This window comes from Myotis myotis, unplaced genomic scaffold (genome assembly GCF_014108235.1).
Source record: "Myotis myotis isolate mMyoMyo1 unplaced genomic scaffold, mMyoMyo1.p scaffold_m19_p_18, whole genome shotgun sequence".
Taxonomy (NCBI): Eukaryota; Metazoa; Chordata; class Mammalia; order Chiroptera; family Vespertilionidae; genus Myotis; species Myotis myotis.
Genome location: NW_023416322.1, coordinates 39,997,453 through 40,017,800, shown reverse-complemented (window position 1 = coordinate 40,017,800; position 20,348 = coordinate 39,997,453). Strand labels below are relative to the sequence as shown.

Below are 20,348 nucleotides of genomic sequence, written 5' to 3'. Positions count from 1 at the left end.
GCTCCTGGCATATGATTCGATAGAGTTCAAAGTGTCACAGTCTATTTTAGGTTTGTTGACATCTGAAGTCTCAGTGTCCACCAGCACAAAACATACAATTTAGATTTGAAATGCGTCCAAACCTTCACTCAAAAGGCAGCGCTCCCTGCAGAGAACTGTAGGCAAACTTGACTGTCTGCCTTCTCTTCTCTAACCTTCCCATGTGACTTACTATCCTGATCTCAGGTGCATTTTTCTTGCTTTTATTTCTCCTTTCTTTTGGTAGAGGGAGGGCTCGTAGGCGACAGGGTATTGTTTTAAGAAAATTGTACATGAGATCCCATGGAAAACTTAGAGGGATTGTGACTATTTTTAGAAGAGAAACCATTACCTCGACCAAGTGCTGCAGTAGTATTACTACCTAACATTCTAGAATATTGAAAACTGGGAAAACAGAAAAAATATAAAAACACCCGGAGAGAAATACAAGTGATGAAATAACAGACATAGATGTGAGGAGGTATTTCTACTAAAATTTTTAATACTTCTATTTTATTTTTTAAAAATGTATTTTATTGATTTTTTACAGAGAGGAAGGGAGAGGGCTAGACAGTTAGAAACATCGATGAGAGAGAAACATCGATCAGCTGCCTCTTGCACACCCCCCACTGGGGAGGTGCCCGCAACCAAGGTACATGCCCTTGACCGGAATCGAACCTGGGACCCTTGAGTCTGCAGGCTGATGCTCTATACACTGAGCCAAACCGGTTAGGGCAATTTTTAATACTTTTATTAAGTTACTTGCTATAAAGATATTTATAGAGCATCTACCAGTGGTTTTCAACCTTCTGGCCCTTTAAATACAGTTCCTCATGTTGTGACCCAACCATAAAATTATTTTCGTTGCTACTTCATAACTTTAATGTTGCTATTGTTATGAATCGTAATGCAAATATCTGATATGCAGGATGGTCTTAGGCGACTCCTGTGAAAGGGTGGTTCGACTGCCAAAGGGGTCGCGACCCACAGGTTGAGAACCGCTGATAGACTAATGACTGCAAATGACAATAGTAGATAACTTTCTGCTCTTGGTTAATGTTAATTCATGTACATGTTAAAATATGTATTTGTGTCTGAGACGTGAGACTGCTGGGGACAGGGGTAAAGAAAAAGCATATATACTCACACATTACCTCTCTAGACATGTGTTAAGCACATGATTTGATGGAGAGACGAAATGTTCTGTTTCCTTAATTCACAGACATTCAATTTCCAAACTGTTTCTTAAATCTAGGTGCAGAAATTTAAGTAACTGAAAAATTGGGGCTAGGGGTAACAATTTTTAAAATATATATATTTTATTTCAGAGAGGAAGGAAGATGGAGATAAACAGAAACGTCAATGATGAGGGAGAATAATTGATTGGCTGCCTCCTGCACGCCCCACAATGGGGATCGAGCCTGCAACCCAGGCATGTGCCCTGACCTGGAATCCAACCTTGACCTCTTGATTCATAGGTTGATGCTCAACTACTGAGCCACACTGGCCAGGCCTAAGGAAACATTCTGACTATGAATTTAGTTGGCTCTGTTTGTTCTTTTCCTTCTATCTTTGAAGGGCTTTGGAAATAAAATCGAATGATAAGTAAATAATACATGATTGGGGATTGCTTTTTATGTATATCAAGTGCCAGATGTTAAAAAAGGCTGATATTCCCTAATAAAGAAAACATTAAGGTTCTCAGAGGTCAGTTGGACTCATTTCCTGGACAATCTTATGCTTTATTGATAATTCCTTTCAGATTATGAGTCAACATTTTGTGCCCCGAGTATTTGCTCATGTGAACATTTACTTTGTAAACCATGCTTCTTGCAGGAATATAAATAGTGGCTGGAAAGAACCCTGACAACTTCAGAGCAAAATGAAGTTCCTGCTGTTGCTCTCAGCCCTCGGGTTCTGCTGGGCTCAGTACGCCCCCAACACCAAGCCTGGGCGCACTTCCATTGTCCACCTGTTTGAGTGGCGCTGGGCTGACATCGCCCTGGAATGTGAGCGGTACTTGGGTCCCAAAGGATTCGGAGGGGTACAGGTGGGTCTGGCTCACAGTGTACGTCGCGGGGCGGCTGCGCCTTATAGCATATGGTCTCCTCTGTGTCGGTGAAGCCCAGAAATTGTATTTTATATGCCATCAAAGGAGTTTTGTAAGGAACATACAAAATTCAGTATTGTTAGCAACTTTAGGTTCTGTTTCTGGTATATTCTTTCTTCAGCAGGATATCAGCAATAGGCTGGTTCATCGTTTTCAGTGCTTATAGAAAAATGAAGCAGTTTATACAAAGATTGAGAAAGCATTTAAGTCCATGGATTGTTTTCTAGACTATCCAGTGATACGAAGTAAGCCACCATTTGATACCTAAGATTGTTTTCTTTGTAGATCTCTCCACCCAATGAAAATGTTATCATTAATAACCCTTCAAGACCTTGGTGGGAAAGATACCAACCGATTAGCTACAAGTTATGTACAAGATCAGGAAACGAAGATGAATTCAGAGACATGGTGACCAGATGTAACAACGTTGGTGTAAGTGAATTCGTATTCTTTAAAATATCTATGTCAGACAATAGTCTGGTGAAGGCCTGGGGGGAGGGGGAGTGCAGGTACAGGGTGGAGGGGGTTAATGAGGGAATATGGGGGACATCTGTAATACTTTCAACTATAAAGATACATTTAAAAAAATAAAAAATAAAAAAATTACGTAAAAATATAATTTCTCTCTGCCCGCCCCCATCTCTTGCTCCTTTTGAGAACATTTCCCATTTTTTATTTTACTTTATACTTCACCTGTAACTAAAGTTTAATTGTAGCTTATATTTCATTCTTTGTCATTCTTTGTATGTATGCCATTTATCTACTAAAGATTAAGTCGGGGTTTAAAGGCATCTTGCTTATAAAGCAAATATCAACCTTTAACCCTTGTAACTGTACAGATTTCCAGAGATACTTTGTCAGGAATTGGAAATTCCAGTGACAATGTCTGGGTCCCTTCCACATGGCTTGTGTCTCCATCCGTAATTCCTGAGTCTTCTTCCCCTCGGGCTGTTTGATGATAAACCATCCCTCTGATGAGGAACACAATAAGAGACAGTGTTTACCACCCTGTCTTCAGAGGCTGAGTCGGTAGCAGAGGGTGACCCATGGACATTTCCAAGATCCGCAATCTCTCCTCCACTTACTCCTGCCTCCCACAGCAAAGGCTCGTTGCCTTCGTTCATAGTCACGGGAGTTTCTGGTTCTGTTCATTTACCATGTATGTAAACACTTGGCCTTGTGGCTGGCATGCACGTAGGTCTTTGGTTCACCTGATTTCCTTGTATACTTGGTCTTCTAGGCAGGTACATTATAACATAACTAAGAAAAAGAACTAGTCTGGAGTGTTATGAACATGCTGTCAGCTTCAGTCGATAATGTTCTAGATGGTTCCCTCGCCATCGATCGAACTGAAGCAGAAACGCTGCCTTTCAGGTCCACATTTACGTGGATGCGGTGATCAACCACATGTGCGGCAACGGCGTGAGCCCGGGGACCAGCAGCACCTGTGGGAGTTTCTTCAACCCTGGAAGCCGGGACTTCCCCTCCGTCCCGTTCTCGGCCTGGGATTTCAATGATGGTAAATGTAGAACCGCAAGTGGGGACATCGAGAACTACAATGACGCTTACCAGGTAATTAGGAACTCCACCGTGATCTGAATAAAGAGCTCTCTGTCTGCCTTTCTCTGTGTACAGCTCATTCATCTCCACTGAAGTGCTACCTTAACTTCCTTAAGAAAATAGGGCTCCAAGTCTGACTGGACAACAATAAAACAACTCAAAGCAATAGGTACCACACTTTCTCCAAGTTACTGATTCCCAATTAAAAAGCTCAGCCACTTCATTTCCTTCATGCTCCATTTTTACACCGGGAAGTACCTCAAAGGTATGTTCCGACCAGAGTGTCCATGTCCCCAGTGCCCAAGGCGAAGACGACGCTATAGAGATACTCATTAATGAACAGATGAGTGACTGGCCACATGGATTCTCAGGTGGACACCATGTCTTATGCATTAGTCACGAACTTTCTGCCTCCATAGGTCAGAGACTGTCGCCTGGTCGGTCTTCTTGACCTCGCCCTGGAGAAAGACTACGTGCGCTCCAAGGTCGCCGAGTACATGAACCGCCTCATTGACATTGGGGTGGCCGGCTTCAGAATCGACGCCTCCAAGCACATGTGGCCCGGAGACATGAAGGCGGTTCTGGATAAACTGCAGCCTCTGAACACAACCTGGTTCCCTGAAGGAAGTAAACCTTTCATTTACCAGGAGGTGCGTTGAGACATATGTGTGCACATACAATGTAGCTTAATTCATCAGAAAATGAGTGACATATTTCATTAAAATATAATTTCTGTAGGTTAGTAACTAAATCATCCACATAGAACAGGAATCAGTTGTAGAGGACAATGTTCTTTTTTTTAATATATATTTTTTATTGATTTCAAAGAGGAAGGGAGAGGGAGAGATAGCAACATCAATGATGAGAATCATCAGCCAGCTGCCTCCTGCACGCCCCCTGCTGGGGAGCAAGCCCGCAATCTGGGCATGTGCCCTGAGCGGGAATTGAACTGTGACCTCCAGGTTCATAGGTCAACGCTCAACCACTGAGCCACACCAGGCAGGCGAAGACAGTGTCTTTAACCTCCTTTTGTTCAGAGGCCCTTCTTCGTCGAACTCTCTAAGTGTTGATCACAAGGGGTTTTAAGGAAGAGCAGAGATTCCGTTTAGGCTGCAAGCACCTCTTTGTAATTGACCGTCTCCCATCAGAGAAGACGGGTCATAGACTGGTTGTCCTGAGCCAGGCTGCGAGAGGTTAAGTCTTGTCTGTAGCACTAGGAGCTGTGTTCTTTCAGGCACATTGATTAACCTCCCCGTGCCGCAGTTTCTTCACGTGAGGAAAAGGTCATAGTGATGTCTTTGTTGTCAGGAAGTTAGGGGAGTTAGTACTTACCAAGCACTTAGAGATGCTGTCGACCAGACAGTGATTGCTCTGTGAGGTTATCTGTTTACATGGAAGACTCCATTAGATGCGGGTTTTCACAGGACAGCAGGCCACCTTGTCTAGTCACTTTTAATATTGTAGTAAATACCGTAACAACAAAAATGAGAATCTTGGTATAAGGAGCATCATCTGGGGCATGTCAAGTAACATTGTTTAAAACCACTTTAAAAAATATTTTTATTGATTTCAAAGAGGAAGGGAGAGGGAGAGAGAGAAACATCAATGATGAGAGAGAATTATTGATGGGCTACCTCCAGCACGCCCTACACTGGGGATCAAGCCCACAACCTGGGCATGTGCCCTGACCGGGAATCCAGCTGTAACCTCCTGGTTCATGGGTCGACACCCAACCACTGAGACATGCCAGGTGGGCTAAAGCCATTTTCTATATGACGTTCACTTGTTGGTTAAAAGCATAACCTAAAATGGCATTCCCCGCTACATTTCTTCTACTTGAATAATTCTTCCAGGTAATCGATCTGGGTGGTGAGCCCATTAAGAGCAGTGACTACTTCGACAACGGCCGCGTGACAGAGTTCAAGTATGGTGCCAAACTGGGCACAGTGCTGCGCAAGTGGCACGGGGAGAAGATGGCCTATCTGAGGTGAGTGGCACACGCCTGGCTCTTGGATTCACTTTACAGACTGATTACATATCACATTGTGCCGACAGGAGTTATCTTCTGAAGACCTTATGTAGACCCTTGCGAGGATCAGTTACCAACAGCAAGTGTGCTCGCTCCCCAGACTCGAATGGGTCATCTTTATCGTATAGAATGTCAGTCCCAGGAAGTATGTCTAGAAAGCCATCCCCTGGGGTTTCTCATCTGCGGCTTACATGACTCTCCTACGCTGACTGCCAGCACTGACCTGGGAAGTCCAGGTTGTTACTAGAATGGTCTGTCGTTGAGAAAGTCCCTACAATGTGGCCATGCTGTGGCATTCACGAGCCTCCTATCAAATGGTTTCACATTTTAAAATGTCTGTATTGTGAACGCAAACATGGAAACCTTCTTTTAAACCCGTTTGCCATTCTGTATGCGATGGACGTTGATCCTTCTGAAGTCCATCTCAATCATGATCCCTAAGACTTCCAAAGGGATTTTATAAATTACAGAAATACCAGTAACATGAATGCAATACAAGTAATTTATATGCATATACATACATGGAATGTATTCATAGATAACACAGCTATATCTACATAGAATGTATATAGGGCCAGGCAAAAGTAGGTTTATGGTTGTGAGTTTATTCCTCTATTACTGATATATTAGTTGTTGTATTATTTATTTGTATGATTTGTATATGAACAGCTATAGTCCTACTCTTGCCCACCCTATATATATAAAACCTTACACAAAAATCCTTTCAGTGAGAGAATTTCATTATATAATGAAAGAAACACACATGTAAGTTACTCTATGGTGTGTGTGTGCGTACCCACAGGAACTGGGGAGAAGGATGGGGCTTCATGCCTTCCGACAGAGCCCTCGTCTTTGTGGACAACCACGACAACCAGCGGGGACACGGCGCTGGAGGCTCATCCATCCTTACCTTCTGGGACGCCAGGTGGGAACAGAGTTCTCCATTTGGTGTCCCCCTACCTTTTAACAACACTGAAAACATTACTTTCTTTCACGATGGTATCGTTTTGTAACTGCCAGACTCTACAAAATGGGAGTGGCATTTATGCTCGCCCATCCATATGGGTTCACACGCGTCATGTCAAGCTTCCGTTGGCCGAGGTATTTTGTGAATGGAAAAGTAAGTGCTGGTGCCCTGCAACATACCTTTTTCTCAAGAAAAGGGCAGCTTTGTTCTAAGTTTACCTGATGCTGTTACATTTATTATTTGTTTATCAACTCTTTACGTGTAAGCTGACCCAGGCCTCTTTTAGCAATGGAGTGGATATTAAAACACTAAAATTCATGGTCTCTGTTGTTAAACGGTATGCAAGCTATTTCTGAAACGTGAGAAACATACCTCCTTACTGCCCCCAAACACTTGAACAAAAGGATACAGTGAGTATAACTGGTACCTCTTATAAGTGCCTGCTACTGCCTGGCTGGTATGTGGATTACAAATGAACATGTGTAAAGAACTTAAAACAGCACCTGTTCATAATCTAAGCAATATAAATACTGGTTAAATGTTTTAAAAAAATTGTATGGAAGGCAAAAAAAATATATAGTTGAATTGAGGTTAAATAGGCAAAGTATTTTATAAGAAGAAGGATCATATATGTATTAAAGAACAGAAATGTTCAGAGTATACCGGGAAAGATGCAGATGAGAACAAATTTGGTAAATTCACTCATCTGAGTAAATTTTTTAAAAAATATATTTTTATTTATTTCAGAGAGGAAGGGAGAGGGAGAGAGAGAAACATCAAGGAGGAAGGAGAATCCTTCCTGCATGCCCCTACTGGGGATCAAGCTTGCAACCCTGGCATGTGCCCTGATTGGAATCGAACTGTGACCTCCTGGTTCACAGGTTGAATGCTCAATCATTAAGCCACACCGGCCAGGCTTTAAAAAATTTTACCTTTGAAACATGGCACTAGAAAATGAGAATTCAGAGGGAAGGTGTTGAGAACTTGGTGAAGGGCTGACAGCTACTGAAGGAGTTGGATTCTACATGAAGACACTCTAGAGACAAACAGGAGAGATTGGGTTTGGCATACTGGAGAAGGAAGAGGCAACACTGACCTTTAAAATCTCAGCATTTTTTTATTCTTTTTGCTAATGAAGGATATTAATGATTGGGTTGGGCCACCAAATATTAATGGAGTAATTAAAGAAGTCACTATTAACCCAGACACCACCTGCGGCAACGACTGGGTCTGTGAGCATCGCTGGCGTCAAATCAGGTGGGCCCTTGTTCAGAGAGATCCTAAGAGAATTAACTTGCTTAGCATTTTATGTGAAACCGTTGAAGAATGCATAGCAATCCTACTGTGTTTTGATTTCAGGAACATGGTCATGTTCCGTAATGTGGTTGACGGTGAACTTTTCACCAACTGGTGGGATAATGGCAGCAACCAAGTGGCTTTTGGAAGAGGAAGCAAAGGATTCATTATCTTTAACAATGATGACTGGTAAGTAGATATCAGTCAGAAATTATATTTTATACTAACGTGTTCTGGGTTCATTCTTTCCTCTTGCTGCTCATTTAACTTTTTCTTTAATATCAGAAAAATTCTTTAGTCAGTGGATTAAATGAACCAGAAAAACATGATGGTTCCTGTTCTTTTGATCGCCTCTTGATGAGGGCTCTCTGTTCTCAGAAGAGCGGTGTTCGTGCACCTTGTATGTCATGTGCAGGTACGAGGCACATTCTATGCGCCCACATCCACCCATGTTAGTGTACAGGTTGTGAAATCACTAGATGAACATGTCGCTTGACCCCCTTCTATGTCAATGATGGGGGATGACTGCCTGGTACTGAAATACCTCTCTCTAGTTCTTTTTCTCAACTAGTCTTATATCTGGTTCTCTGGTCCTTTTGTTCACTTCCCGCTCTCCATGCCAATCGTTTTCAAAGCATACGTGTAACGAATATGTATCTTAGGGTCAGCGATTCACCTGAGGAGAGTTGAATTTTACACTTGAGACAAGAGCATGCCTTAGACCTTTTTGCAAGCTGCTGAAATGTCTCCGTCCAAGGGCAACTTCTATGTATGCTCAGCTCATTCCAGCCTAAATTATATTCCACGGACAAAACAAAGAATCCAGTATCTCTCTTCTTGTGTCTGTCTTCTGTGGATGGGAGAAGCAAAATAAATGTATGTGACAGCTTCTATTTAAAACCATATACTCCTTCAAAGGAATGCTAGATTATTTTTATCTCCAGCCCAAATTCATTTTGGCCTCTTGAAAAAAAGAGATTTTTTGGAAAACATAATCAAATTAAAATTTTTGAAAGTAATTTGTATTTAAGTTCAGATAAGGACATATTTTAAATATTTGTGTACCACAGGAAGTACTTTTTCAAAATATATACTTTGGTTGATTTCAGAGTGGAAGGGAGAGGGAGAGAGAGAGAGAAATATCAATGGTGAGAGAGAATTATTGATTTGCCTCCTCACACACCCCTTCTGGAGATTGAGCCTAAAACGGGGCATGTGCCTTGACCAGGAATCAAATCTTGACCTCCTGGTTCATAGGTCGATGCTCAACCACTGAGCCACGCAGGCCAGGCACCTCAGGAAGTACTCTTACCTGAGGGGGCCTGTACAACTCAAATCCTCACCGACAGTCCTCACCCGTCATGTTTGGTGGTATTCCAATATATATTTTGGTTGACCAGGAAGTTGCTCCGTCTCCTAGAGGATTCCTCTATCCCTGACAAAACGCATCCCACGGAGAGGTCTCTGTGTTGGAGTCTCTTCTCCCTGAGACCTGACTGTGTGGTGTCCGTGGCATGAAGGGCAGCCGCTCATTTCAGAGGTCATCTGCATCCTTGCTTTTCATTGTGTTGAACTCAAGTGAAATCTTCACGTTTCTGTCACAGGCCATTGTCTTCCTATTTGCAAACGGGTCTTCCTGCTGGCACCTACTGTGATGTCATTTCTGGAGATAAAATCGGTGACAAGTGTACAGGAATCAAAATCTACGTCTCTGCTGACGGCAAAGCTCACTTCTCTATCAGTAACACTGCCGAAGATCCATTTATTGCAATCCATGTGGAATCTAAATTATAAGATTTGAATTAAATACATATGACCCCAGAGAAATAACCACGTGTATTTCTTTTTTGTACATATATAAATTCTTGTCACTCATTATTTTTTTTGTAAAAGCTATAATAAGTAAACAACTTGAAATCTAAGAAAAGGATAAACACTCACATAATTATACAAGTATAAGATAATTACAATCCACAGTTTTATTTTAGAAGCCTCACATTAACCTATTTATCAGGGTTTGGGGTCTAGGTGAAAATGGTAAAGGGATTACTCCCCCAAAACAACAACAACAACAGCAACAAACCCAAAAACTCATAGACTCAGACAACAGTATGTGATTACCAGAGAGAAAGGAGAAAGGGCAGTATAGTAGAGGGTAAAGGGGTAGAAATGGTGATGGAAGGAGACTTGACTTTGGGTGGTGAACACACAATTCAATATACAGATGGTGTATTATAGAAGTGTCTACCTAAAACCTGTATAATTTTATTAACCAACTACGGGCCCGGTGCACGAGATTCATGCAGTGGGGTAGGGGGTCCCTCAGTCTGGCTGTGCCCTCTCGCAGTCCAGGACCTCTCGGGGGATATCCACCAGCAGTCAGACATACCTCTCGCAGTCTGGGACCCCTTGCTCCTTACTGCCCACCTGCAGCAGAGGTGGGAGAGGCTCCCGCCACTGCTGCTGCACTTGCCAGCTGTAAGCCCAGCTTCTGGCTGAGCGGGTCTCCCCCTGTGGGAGCTCACTGACCACCAGGGGGCAGCTCCTGCATTGAGCGTCTGCCCCCTGGTTGCCAGAGCACATCATAGTGACCAGTGTTCCACTGTTTAGTCAATTTGCATATTAGGCTTTTATTCTATAGGATGTCACCCCAATAAATTCAATAAACATTTAAAAAAAGAAATTTCTAAAAACCCAGATAGGCATCTTAATGAACACCTTTGTTGATAGTAATGCCCGTTGCCCAGCAATGGTTCATTGATGTATGCTTGTATTTATTTCTCCCCTACAGTGTTTCTAGCAGTTAGTTAGGGATAGCTGATTTAAAGATAAAGCCTGTAAAAGTTCATAACATTTGGGTGCTTTTAACAATATGAAAGCCCCTTTGCAGTTAATAAGTTAAAAAATAAACTTAAATTGTGCAGTCTGTAATTCTTAGTTATCTAGAGCTCACAGGAATCTTTGCCTCTACATTCTTTCTTTCTTTCGTTCTCTTTCCAATGGTTTTAGCCTGATATTGTTGGGCTTTCTGTTCTGCCTCTTAGCGCCCAGTGTGGATGGATGTTTATTCAGTGCTTTCTTGACACCAGATACTCCAGGTTTTCCTCCTGATTGTCTAGCTATTCATTCTCCTCCAACTTGACTTGAAATGGACTTTAAATGTGGGACTTGTTAAGGCTCTCATCTAGGTCTTTTTATAGTTCTCAGTTATTTTTCTTATGAAAACATATGAGGAAACAGAAGCCCCAACTCCGAAACCCTCTTCTTTTACCTACAAATATATCTATTCCTTGCCCCCATCACGTTGATCACGTTCCTCTTACCGCCTGTCATAATGAGGAAAATGTGCCTCCTTCTACTATTCTACCACTTGAGTCAATAACACCATGCCATTCCAGTTTTATCCTTCCGAGGACTTTGTTTCATAGATGGTTTTCCTCTTCTGTTCTAACAGTCTTTTCCATTTTGCTAGATTTAGTCCCTTCATACGACACGTAGTAGAGTCTTCCAGACAGAAAATTCACAACTCCCGTTTACTTGCTCCCCTTCCTAGTCATTTTTTGGGGTTTGTTTTCATCACAAAGTGACAACGTTTCAGTGGTTTTAACCAGTCATTTTTCATCTGTTGACTGTCCAGTTTCTAGTACCATCACTTTATTGCATCTTCTCTCAACATCATCATCAAAAACATTTATGTGACGAATCCAATGTACGTCTCTACCATTGTCTTGTATCACTTCGCACCAGCTTTCAAAATGCTGAGCCACACTGCTTCCTCGGCTCCTTTGGCATCTGCGCTTCTTTTGTCTCCCACTTTTCCTTTTCTCTCTCTGCTCTTTTTTCACACATTTTTACGGGCTCATCTTCCGTTTGACCTAAGGCTCACACAGATGTATATTTGTACTGTTTTATTCCCTCAGTGTATTGGACCTTTAGCCTCAGGCAGTGTTTGGCACATATTATATAAGAGCTCAGTGCTTGTTTGTAAAATAAATTGAGATCATGAGAGGAAGAAAAGAAAAAGATATCATTTTTGAAGACAGATTTATTAGTAAAGATATGGTCTTAGAGTAGAGATATTCTTTTTATTCTTTCTCCCATTCTTCCCAAGTTTAACTGATTCCTGGTTAACCCTGATTTCTCAGGTCATAAATGTCATGGGATCTCAATAGAAATGAAAAAGGTATTTGATGAAATTTAACAACCTTTCATGGTAAAAACGCTCAATAAATTTGATATAGAAGGAATGTGTCTCAGAATAGTACAGGTCATTATGACAAGACCACAGCTAACGCTATATTTAATGGTGAAAAGCTAAAAGTTCTTCCTCTAAGATTAGGAAAGTGTCCCTTCACTCACCACTTCTACTTACCACAATACTGGAAATTCTAGCAAGATCAATTAGGCAAGACAACGCAATAAAAGGCACCCAAATCAGAATGGGAGAAGTAAAATTGTCTCTGGTTCCAGATGACATGATCTCATAATGGAAATTCCTAAAGTCTCCACCATAAGAGTGTTAGAGCTACTAATAAAATTCAGGTTAAGCAGCAAGATACAAAATCAACATGCAAAAGTCAGTTGTGTTTCTGTACACTAACAATGAATTATCCGAATAAGAAATTCAGAAAGCAATCCCATTCACTATAGCATAATAAAATAAAAATACTGAGGAATAAATTTAACCAAAGAGATGAAAGAGTTATACACTGAAACTGTAAGACACACATCACAGAAATTGAAGAAGACACAAGTAAATGGAAAGGTATCATGTGTTCTTGCATTGGAAGAATTAATATTATTAAAAAATATCCACACTATCCAAAATGATCCAGGATTCAATATGGTCCCTATTAAAATCCAGTGGCATTTTTCACAGAAATAGAAAAAAAATCCTAAAATCCTATGGAACCAAAAAAGATCCAGAATAGTCAAAGCAAACTTGAGAAAGACAGACAAAACTAGAGACCTCACGCTTCCTTGTTTCAAACTATATAACAAAGCTTTTGTCTTCAATAAAAAACTAGATATAAAGGGGGAAATCTAGATATCTTAAATGTAGCATACAATTTGTTGCAGAAAAATCACAAGGTTTTAGAAGAAATCATGTAAGAACTCTAATTAAAAAAACACACAATACTTTGAAAAAACAGAAGAAAAGTGATATACTAAAATACCTTTAAAGGTCTTTCACAAGAAATTGAACAGATGGGCAAATACAGCCTGTTTGCTCTTTTTGTCCTTGAACATAAATTCTGGGAAAAGAAAAAAAGAGAGAAGTGTGGCTCAGGGCCACTTACATAATCTGTTTTTAGGTAGAACTGGGTGTGCTGAAAGGATTTGGGTACAAAGAGCACCACTTACGCTAGAGTAAAAGGTGATATTTATTATTTCCCTATAACTGCATATCTGCCAAGACCAGCTCACTATTTTCCTATACTTTTAAAGGCATTTTCTAGTCAAGAAACAATGATATTTTCATGATCAATTCAATCCATGGCCTTTTGTGGAGCACCTCTCCGCACCTCGGTTTCCTCAGGTGTAAATGGAAATGACAACTCCTTTTTCAGTTTGGTGTATTAAGTGAGGAACTGTGTATATCACATATGAACTGCTGTTGCTGGTTACATGCATACTTCATGTCCTCAGTCAAGATGTGTCTCTTACCCTAATGCTGAGGGCTAGCAATTCAATATTTCTCCCAAGAACCACAAAGTCTTGGGCCTGGAGCAGAAGGCAACAGTCTACTGTAATTTGAAATCTTGCCAGGTTCAACCTGTGTGCCATTAGCTGAAAGTTAACAGAAAACCCCACTTGGCCATGGCCAGTGTGTTCGGTGGTTAGAGCATCTGCCTGTGCAAAGAAGGGTCAGAGGTTCAATTCCTGGTCAAGGGCATGTACCTGGTTGCAGGTTTGATCCCCACCCCCAGTCTGGGCGGTTCCTTGAGTCTCTCTCACATTGATGTTTCTCTGTTTCTCTCTCTCTCTGTCTTCCTCAAATCAATAAAAACATATCCTTGGCTCAGGATTAAAAAAAAGGAAAAAGAAAATTCCTCTTGGCTTTAGTGTTTCCAATTCAGTTCTAGCTCATAGGACCTAATTCAGTTTTGGGTCTAGGGATGCCACAATCAGAAATTTCAGTCTCAGCTTTGTATGTTTTGATCTTATCCGTGTTCTGTGGCCACAAGTAAAAAGATTAAGTGTGTTCCAATAAAAATGAGCACTGATCAAGCCAACGTGTACTTATTATGTGTCCAAGCACTCTCGGAGGTACTTCAGAACATGTTACCCATGCTTAAGTACCAGGTAGAGTGGGGAAAACAAGACAGAGCTGTAGGACACATTAACTAGAACATACAGGGAAGTAACATGATGCAAAGTAGGATGGATAATAAGTGGTTTGATTTCAAAGGAGACAGGTCTGAGAGGCTCTGAGAAAGATTTGTGGGGAAGGAAGGCCTCGCTGGGGATGAGGAGGATTTGTGAGGACGGGGAGGAGGAAGGAGTAGCCCAGAAGAAAAAACGATGATGACAAGGCACCGAGGAAAGAAGGAGGCTGTGGAGTGGAGCACTGATGGCTGGATCGGTGAGGCTGCAGAGGGCGTATGGAATACTACCGGAAAGGAGGCTGCAGAGGTAGAATGAAACTCTCCAGTGAGGTTGGACGTATGGACTCCAGCGAGGGCACTCCTGAAGAGAAAGGTTATTACTCTCTATGCAAGATAAGCATGTGTAACCGCGGGGAGAAGCCAGCGACTATCGTTCCTGATGCTGCTATTAAGACAGAGTTAGTTAATGACGCTTCAGTGCAATTACCTTTATGGTTTTTTCTCTTCCGCTCCCCGCCCCCCGCTGTGTAGCTGCAATGGCACTGGTTCTACTGGGGTCCGCTCAGCACACAGGTCTGCCAATCATCCCGCCAGTTCTGAGGGCGGGCCTGTCCTGCCAGTCCCCATGCCAGGCTCCTATTGTCATGTTGAAATAACTGACTGGGAATGACAACTTGCTTCCCGCTCACTATTTTTATATAATTGGGGATGGAAATAATGGAACTACCCCCTGATTTAACTGTCAGTCAAGTGACAACACAAGCACAGGATGAGATTAAACCAAGTGCCTCAATCTGCCAGGTGCTGATGGTTTTAGTAGGAGGAAGTTCAGATATAAAATGTTTTTCTATATCACAATGAGTATTCATGCATTTTAAAATTAAACTATAGAAGTATGTCCTGCAAAATTCTCTTTCAATGAAGATAGACTTTTTAACATTTTCATGGAGAGAAAAAAGCATCATTTGGTACAAAGTATTTTGTGCCTTTTTTTCCAAAAGGTACCAAACCAATGAAGAAATGTGTATCCATGCCACACAACAACTAAAAGAAAGAAAGAAAGAAAGGAAATTATATCTCAGTAAAACGTTTTCTGAGAAAGAAAGTGTTTTTGGAAAAACACAGTTTTAGAGATATTTCATTTTAGAGGTACTATATGAAAACATTTTTAGTGTGCAGGCTAGAGATCTCCCAATATACATAATACATTTTTTTCTGGGTCCTGGGGTCAAGCTAATTGAAAAAGCAAACAAAAGAATAATGAAGATAGAAACCAAAATATCGCCTTTACTAAAAAGCCTATCTAGGAAAATACAGTTTGTACCAATGGGCAAGTGGCATTCCTAATGGTGAATCTAAGAATTCCACATTCCCACTCAGCAGCCTAAATTGGGGCAGGGCTTCCCTGAACAGGGGCAGAAACTCTTCAGAAAAAAAAGAAAAAGCTTGATATTGTTCTCAAGAAGAAGCCAGGGCCAGCAGGAAGAGGAGGAGCTGGGCTGCATGTCTCCAATCTTTCCTTCCAAACTCATCACAAAGAGCGTTCCCCCTTCAACGGACCCACACTCACCAGCAGAAGTGAGAGCTGTCAGAACCCTTTCAGCCAGCAGACCGAGTCTTGGCTTCCTTGTTGGCTTTGTGGGATTGCTGACATTGGCCTCACTTTAGCACCTAGCCCCGGTCTGAGACCCCTACTCTACCTGCGTATCAGTAATTCTACCGGGAATTGACTTACCTTACTTAGTCAGCTCAAGGTACTTGGTAGGTTAGCAATGCAATTATGAGAGTATTTAAATGCATGGATGCGTATATTTTGAAATATACTTTAATTCAATACTGTGCTCATTACTGGCACTGGAAAACTTCTCTGAACCCAAAGCCTTCCACAATGACGCTGCTTTCTATGGTAAAATCTTTCATTTCTGAAATTTGTTCTTATGAGATCCCATGGGAAAGGAAACCACCTCAGGAAAGATGTTACTGGAAAACTGTGTCACTCAGGGTCTCCCTCTGATGCCCTATGGCACAACAGTGCACTGAATGAGGTAAAGGGTACAAATCTTACACCTGGTCAGATCTGGGGCCCTTGTCAGATTTGGGTCCTAATGGAATAGAGGCTGTGGAATTGCCTTCTTTCTGTTTAGTGACTTATTGTAGCTGATATCCTTTGGTTGTCTGTATTATGAATACCTGTTAACCTCGAAATAAAGGTCAGATTGAAATTGAAGAGGGATGTGGGGACTTCGCTAGAGAAGAATCCTTTTCGAGAAACAAAGAGAGGTAATATGGAACCTGTTTCCTAGCGGTCCATTCGCTAAGCATTGGTGTTACTGTAGGAATTCTAGGCAAGTTCCATCTTGGGCTCCTGCCTTCTTTCAGTGCCAATCCCCTCTGTAATTTAATTTGCCTGAGATATTTCTTTTTCTCTCTTCTCTTTTCTGACAAATGTTGCACTGCTCAAGATTTGCTCTGCCCATCCAAAAGAGAATAGTCATACCTCATCTCACTGCACTTCGTTTCATTGCGCTGCACAGGCCAAGGTAGGGGACTTGGTCTAGTCTCCCTGCTGGCTGGACTTCTGGGGCAAGGGAATCCTGGTGTGGGAGGAGGAAACAACCTTATGTCTGAAATGCCATATATATATATATATATATATATATATATATATATATATATATATAAAATCAGAGAGGAAGGAGAGGGAGAGGGAAATAGAAACATCAATGATAAGAGAGAATCACTGATCAGCTGCCTCCTGCACACCCCCCACTGGGGATTGAGCCTACAACCTGGGCATGAGCCCTGACATGGGAATTGAAGGGTGACCTCTAGGTGTTCACAGGTTAACACTCAATCACTGAGCCACACCGGCTGGGCTGAAATGCCTTTTGTAGCGTGTCCCTGGCTAAGGGTTACCTATAACAAATAGACCCTAGCCAGCCGTGGGCAAACTACGGCCCGTTTGGCTGTTCTATCCGGCCCGCGGAGCCGAAAGAGCGGAGGGTTCTCTTGCTCTCCCCTCCGCTCCTTCACCAGCAGCAGTGTTAATATGTATTAGTTCACACAAACACTCCATCCATGCTTTTGTTCTGGCCCTCCGGTCCAGTTTAGGAACCCATTGTGGCCCTCGAGTCAAAAAGTTTGCCCACCCCTGCTAGACTCTATGAGGCACGGCAGCCATCTCCTAAGTTCTTCAGCTCTCTGATTTTTGAAATGGATGCGTTTTCTATCTTGTGTTCCTATCGTGTGAGGCAACCCACAGACCTTCCTCGGAGGCCCCAGCCACTGTCGGGAGGCAGACGCTCCTGCTCACACAGGAAGGCGGGCCCTCTGGGGCTGCTGCTGACAACACAGGCCTTTGCCTACTGTCTCTGAGCCTCTTGATTGACAGTAGCCTTCAAATCGTGAGCGAAAGGTTGATGCGGGGATGAGTCTCTGCTTCGCTGTGTCTGAGCTGATAGTCTCACGCTGTGTGTTCCCAGGAGGGAATAAAATGTACCCCTGACGCCATGGAGGGAACTTACAACCCCAAACGCTTCATTAACGAGTCATCTGATTTTCAGCTCATTCTGAAAAGATGTGAGAGATAGGCAAAGGTACTACGACGAAAATAAATGATCTGAGAGCAGACACGGAAGTTTAGAAGAAAAAAGTCTACTGAGGCAATATACACCAAACACAGCCGTCCCAGCTCACAGGCCTCCTCACACTCAGCACACACACAAAGTGTTAGGGGGAGTAACAGACCTACTCAAAATTAAAATGAGTAAGAATCAGAAAGGAAAGTACCTATGGCCCATGTGAAGTAATTATTCAACAAGGAAAGGAAAGTAAACAAGAGAGGAACATAAAATTCCAGCAACACAAAATCCATAGTGTTCTTTAAAACCACCTCAAATCATTGGAAAAAGTAATTCAAAAAATATAATTTACAATAAACAACAAAACTGTAAGATACCTAAGAATAAACCTAGTAGAATTATACATTGGAACTATAAAAACAATCCTAATTTTTTTTAGAACACTTAATGAAAATGGAAATATATTTATACATGAATGGGTTTCTTGAAATTAAAACTGTGATAACTGAAATAAGAATTCTGTAGGAATGTTGGAATGTAAAATTGAGGAAATCTTCCAGAAAATAGAGGAAAAGGCAAGAGGGAGAAAATAGGTAGATAAGAATATTATTCCAGGAATTCCAACATCTAATTTTGATGATTTTTGAAGAGGCTCTAGGGAAGACAGAAAAGAGGCAGGTATGAGCTCAAGGATGAGGGCAGAGGCCTAAAATTGATATGTTGGAAGTAATGAATATCACTAATATTTCAGAAAACGGAAAGGAAAAGAGGCGTGATAAACACTTCCATAGGAAGAGAATGACTTGTTCTCATCTCCTGGATCAAAATACTATTAGCACCAGAGGGGAAAAATGTTTTAAATGAAAAGTTTACAACCAGAGAGCCAATGGCAGGCAGTCGACGGAGCGCGGATGGATCTAGATTCTGGCTATACAACTGATTGGCTACGTAACCCGAGACAAACGTCTTGATTTCTTTGGACCGCAGTGTCCTCTGTCATCAAGGATAGTATGACCTATTCATAAGCTTGCTAGGAGGGACCAGGAGGCCAATGCAGGGCTTGGAACGTAGGAAGCACTAAGTTCATGTCAGCTGTTATTAGAAAACCAATGAGCAGTATCACTGGGAGCTCCAGCACAATGGAGCAATATTGGAAACATCCCCAGGACAACTTTTTCCAACTTGGAATTTTCCGGGCAACCACACTTGCAGCCATAATTTGTGGGGAAGAATCAATGTTTATCCCGTGCAGAAACCTAAAAATATGTAACTCCCGTGTGTCTCTTCTTTTTTTTAAGCCCAAATAAGTAACTCCAGGTGGAGGAAAATAAGGTTTCAGAGACGAGAGAATGCCATCCAGAAGAGACGGGAACGCGACTTGGAATAATGACCAAGTCCAAGGACAGCAGGATCCCATAGGCTGGGGAGAAACCAGGAAACATCAGATGAAGACATGAGTGGGATCTGTGAGAAAGGTCATTTTAGAAAAATAAGCTGATGTATTGTCTGAGGGGCTTGACCACGGGAAGATTTGATTAAAAAGCATTCTAGAAAACGGATGCAGGTTTGGGGAATGGACTGTTTCTAAATGCCAAGCAAATAAAAAAATTATAATGTAACTTTCAGAAGAGGAAAGACGATCGTCTATGTAATGTTATAATGCATGGCTCAGGATGAGAAATGCTTGTGAAGACATATATTGAAAGCAGTAAATTTAGATTTAACTAATAAAGCCTTATTGGGAGCACGGGGAACAGAACATGCACAGAGTGAAGGATGAGTTATGGTGCTCATTGCTGCCTTCTATATTTAGAAATCAATGCATAATATCTACAGTGGGTGGGGGTGGTTCAGAATAGATTTCGCTTATAAAAAACCCCAGGAGAATCCTTATTTTTCAGTTTACATTTATTTTTAAATATTGAAGGTCACCTGAATGAGAGTGCCAAAGTCAGTGCTAGATTCAAACCTTTAGAGTCATTAATTACTAAAATCCACTTGGAACCCACATTCCCCAATAAAATAATTTTTAAAAAATACTAGCCCTGGCCGGTATGGCTCAGTGGGTTGGGCCATCGTCCTGTCCACTTAAAGGTTGCAGGTTTGATTACCGGTCAACAACCGACCGATGTTTCTCTTTCTCCCCCTTCTCCTCTCTCTGAAGTCAATGAAAAACATGTCCTCGGGTGAGGATTTAAAAAAAACCCCACAAAAACTAAATTGCATACAAATGCAAGAAACTCTAACCAAGTTCTGAGCTTTGCATTATGATATTTTAATGTTGATCTTTAAAAAAATATAAATGTTTCCAAAATGCAGTTTTCCCTTGTTTCAGGTTTTCTGAAGCCACTAGCACAGGCTAACCTGCCTGTGGCATCTTCCATCTTCGGTTAGCCTTGGGCCAGTGGTCAGCAAACTGCGGCTCGCGAGCCACATGTGGCTCTCTGGCCCCTTGAGT

General features: G+C 41.8%; 1 protein-coding gene across 6 annotated transcripts in view; it reads left to right on the top strand.

Moving 5' to 3' along the window:
* The window catches only part of LOC118672854 (pancreatic alpha-amylase), a 30,316-nt gene extending 10,887 nt beyond the window's left edge, over positions 1-19,429 (top strand). For 3 of the 6 annotated variants that reach the window (XM_036342798.1, XM_036342796.1, XM_036342795.1), the window contains 10 exons: positions 1,855-2,068; positions 2,414-2,560; positions 3,503-3,700; positions 4,108-4,338; positions 5,542-5,675; positions 6,520-6,642; positions 6,738-6,837; positions 7,823-7,941; positions 8,044-8,169; positions 9,585-9,774. In XM_036342798.1, the coding sequence (XP_036198691.1) occupies positions 1,901-2,068; positions 2,414-2,560; positions 3,503-3,700; positions 4,108-4,338; positions 5,542-5,675; positions 6,520-6,642; positions 6,738-6,837; positions 7,823-7,941; positions 8,044-8,169; positions 9,585-9,774 (1,536 nt within the window). In that variant the 5' untranslated portion in view covers positions 1,855-1,900. Of the gene's footprint in view, positions 1-3; positions 226-1,854; positions 2,069-2,413; positions 2,561-3,502; positions 3,701-4,107; positions 4,339-5,541; positions 5,676-6,519; positions 6,643-6,737; positions 6,838-7,822; positions 7,942-8,043; positions 8,170-9,584; positions 9,811-19,188 lie in introns of those variants that run through there. The other 3 variants (XM_036342799.1, XM_036342800.1, XM_036342797.1) reach the window with 3 other exon arrangements.
* Positions 19,430-20,348: the final 919 nt, after the last annotated feature.